Source organism: Corythoichthys intestinalis, chromosome 12 (assembly GCF_030265065.1).
Source record: "Corythoichthys intestinalis isolate RoL2023-P3 chromosome 12, ASM3026506v1, whole genome shotgun sequence".
NCBI classification, from domain to species: domain Eukaryota; kingdom Metazoa; phylum Chordata; class Actinopteri; order Syngnathiformes; family Syngnathidae; genus Corythoichthys; species Corythoichthys intestinalis.
In genome coordinates, this window is record NC_080406.1 from 10124259 (window position 1) to 10128120 (window position 3862).

Consider the following 3862-nt stretch of genomic DNA (forward strand, 5'->3'; position numbering starts at 1 on the left):
AATAAAATAAAATATATATATATATATATATATATATATATATATATATATATATATATATATATATATATATATATATATATATATATATATATATATATATATATATATATAATTATACATACATTAATTATTTTATTAAATAAAAATGCACGTTGATACGACGCACATAAAGGTAACTTCCATTTTTTAAAAAATCGTTAGAAAGTTGTATGGACTTACAATCCGCTAGCTTGTTGTTTCTTGTTGTCTTGGAAAATTATACTTGGGTGATGGCGCTTCAAGTGTTCGTTCATAGCCGACGTGCTACCGTGGTATGCAGCTCAGTTTAGCAAAGAGTACACACAGTGGCACCCTCCATATTTTCCTTGAAATTATTTCAGGCTCTGGCTATTCTGGTCCGCTTTTTTTGGCTTTATGCCACTTTCATGTGTCACCAATTCTGCCCTTTTTGGTAATTGGCGGTGTTTTCAACTCCTCGCCATAGTGAGGAGTGAACCGGCGATTCACTTGGCTCGTTGTCGTCGGTTCGGCCCATGTCCTCTTCAGGAAGGCGGCGGCGTGCATAAAAACACCGAGAGGCGTCGGAGGGCTCTTTATGGATACTTTTATTGTCCAAAACAAAAACGCAGGGGCTGCAGCCACTGAACTCGGCGCTACCCGCGCACTTTCCAAACTCACAGATCTCACTCCCTCTGTTTCGCTCCCTCTCTCTCGCTCGCCCACTTTCTTCCTCTTTGCTCAATCTGACAATGCCGGTCACATTGAAATAACAGCGGCCCCCTTGGGGATGTTAGTAACAACCGCTTGCATCGCGAGCGCCTGCCATTCAAAACTTCATCCGCATGTATTTTTTTTTTAACCCGTCAATACCCGTTGACGGTATGTTTTGCCCATTGACGCATTTACGTCATCGATGATGTCGACAACGTCGACTAGTCGGGACAGCTCTAAAAATTTGATTCAAAGCTTTTTTGTAATCGAATTACTTGAGTTAATCGATTAATCGTTGCAGCACTAATTAATGCTATATAGTTTCAATCAAAACTGCAGGAATTTTTTTAGGTCGACTTTTTAACAAAATTATAAGGTTCCCATTAAATTACACAAGTGTACCTACTTTTACAGCCAGTGGGTATAATGTAACAAGATGTTCATCATGTTATTGTGTGAGTGTAAAAATATATTTTAGTGCTCTCATTAGATTCGAGTGCCCCCATACGCGCACTCCTCTCAGGTTGAGCGACCAATCAGCTTGGACTCAGCGGGCTAGTTTGCTCCTAATTGGCCAGATAGGGGAGAGGGAAGCTTGGCTGTGGTCACAGTTAAACACATGTTCGCTTCCTTTTCTCCGTGGAGGATGCGTTCCGACGCAGCGGGGAGTTTTCGGGGTTATTATTTCATCACGTTTGAAAAATAAAACTAAGAAGGGGGGAGGCGCAGACTTTTACGCACGCTCAAAAATCTCTCCGGACAGGCACGGATCAAATTGTAAACTGTCCTGTGGAATATACACGATTAAGGAAACTTTTTAAAAAGCTGATAACTGCGCTTTCTTCTGGTTTTCAATCTATTTTTTTTAAATATAGCTGTTTTGCCTCCAAGGACTGTTTTTGCTCTTTTGCGCAATCTAGAAGAAGAAAAAAAAAGTCCAGATTTATGATTTGGGGTATGGCAACAGCCACGTCCAGCCCGTACCTTGCCAACAGCAGGATTTTAACCGGCCCAGTCCACCATTCCGACCGGAGAGGCGGGGGCATGCAGCCTGCAAACGGTGCAGTCACCTCGGTGTCTTCCAGCGCGTTCAGAGGGGACCCCTCGGTCAAGATGGTGCAGAGTGACTTCATGCAAGGGGCCACCATGGTGTCCAGCAACGGGGGGCACATGCTAAGCCATGCACATCAGTGGGTCACCTCGCTGCCCCACGCAGCAGCCGCGGCGGCTGCAGCGGCGGCGGCTGCGGCCGCAGCAGCCGAAGTCGGGGCGGCTTGGCCGGCCAGCTCCCAGCCCCAGGAGACGAAGAGAGGCGGCGGGAGGGAGGACCTCCATTCAGGCGCCGCTCTACACCATCGCGGTTCCCATTTAGGAAGCCATCAAGCGCACCCTGGTGGCTGGGGGGGCTCCATCAACATTAGCGAGGGTCAGACTCCGCAACACCAGCACCAACAGCAGCAGAGCCTTGTTTACTCGCAACCCGCCGCCTTCACTGTCAACGGGATGCTCAGCACCCAGAGCCTCATGCACCCCGGTGCGCTCGTACGCGGGGACTCCCCAGAGTTGGACCACCCTCATCACCACCACCACCACCCTCACCATCACCATCCTCATCACCAGCACGCCCACCATCACCACCAGCATCACCACCACCAGCATCATCATCAAGAAGCGCACTCGGATGAGGACACGCCGACTTCTGATGACTTGGAGCACTTCGCCAAGCAGTTCAAGCAGCGACGCATCAAGCTGGGTTTCACGCAAGCCGACGTGGGTCTGGCCCTAGGCACACTGTACGGCAACGTATTTTCGCAGACCACCATCTGCCGATTCGAGGCGCTGCAGCTAAGCTTCAAGAACATGTGCAAGCTGAAACCGCTGCTAAATAAGTGGCTGGAGGAAGCCGACTCCAGCACCGGGAGCCCGGCCAGCATCGACAAGATCGCCACGCAGGGGCGCAAAAGGAAGAAGCGCACGTCCATAGAGGTAAGCGTCAAAGGCGCGCTGGAGAGCCACTTTCTCAAGTGCCCCAAGCCGTCTGCGCAGGAGATCAACGGGCTGGCGGACACTCTGCAGCTGGAAAAGGAGGTGGTGCGCGTCTGGTTCTGCAATCGCAGGCAGAAGGAGAAACGCATGACGCCGCCCGGGCTCCCACGAAGCCCGGACAACGCGTACTCGCAGGTGGGCAGCATGGGTGCAGACACGCCGCCACCCTCCATAGACTGCAAGAGGATGTACAGCGACACGTGAACGTGACACCAAACCAAGCGGACTTGTTTTTTTTCTTCGTTTTGTCTAACATTAGACGATTAATAATCAACTTTTGTTACAATTCCCTGCGTATCCTGTGTTCCACTCTTTGGCCTGTGTGTGTATGAGTAAGTGCATGTGCGAGTGTGTCATTTCACATCAGCACAAAACTCATTTTTTATGCATCACTTTCTTGAAAACCTAAGAGAAAAACATTAAAATACATTGACTTGCTTTAATTTCGCACTGACTTATTCCCCGAAGCAAAAACTTACCCTTTATGTTTCTTATAGTTGTGTTTGTACTATAGTAGATATACCATTGAAAAATCTCATTTCAGTGTTCACTTATTATTGAGATACATGTTTTCCAAGTACAAAACATTCCTTCACATGTTCATGTCAAATGTTTCGTATTGAGTGATGCTTTGCGCTATTTATTTTCCCTTCATTCTTACTTTAAGTGAAGAAATGAATTATTTAATAAATTGGACCAACCTGGAGGATGACATGAAGTGAACATCATTATTGAACACTGTTTATATATTATACAATATAAATGGCGGAAAACACAGACAAGACTGGAAAAGCAGTTTCTGCTCTTGCACTCCTCTTTAAAAGAAACTGCTGTATTTGAAGCCAAAACAACTGTTGTGTTTGATAGAACAATCTGTATGCTGCCGTAGCAGATTCATGGCGCATTAAGCCCCCAAACTATTTTTAATTTGCCCGTTTTACCCTGAAAACCCCCGTTTACACACGTCGCGCAACCGCTTTTGTTTCAACCCAGCCATAAAACGAAGGTAATTAATTATATTTATAATTCATTTTTAGCTTAGAATCATTAATTGATGTCTAATATTTCGTTTAAAAAAAAAAAAACGACTTTAAAAACTTAT

General features: G+C 46.0%; 1 protein-coding gene across 1 annotated transcript; it reads left to right on the forward strand.

The window, feature by feature from the left end:
• The first annotated feature begins 1371 nt into the window (after positions 1-1371).
• On the forward strand, positions 1372-3105 carry LOC130927083 (POU domain, class 3, transcription factor 3-A-like). Its single transcript, XM_057852614.1, has one exon. It carries the CDS (start codon positions 1660-1662, stop codon positions 2962-2964), a length of 1305 nt encoding a protein of 434 aa, XP_057708597.1. The 5' UTR covers positions 1372-1659; the 3' UTR covers positions 2965-3105.
• Positions 3106-3862: the final 757 nt, after the last annotated feature.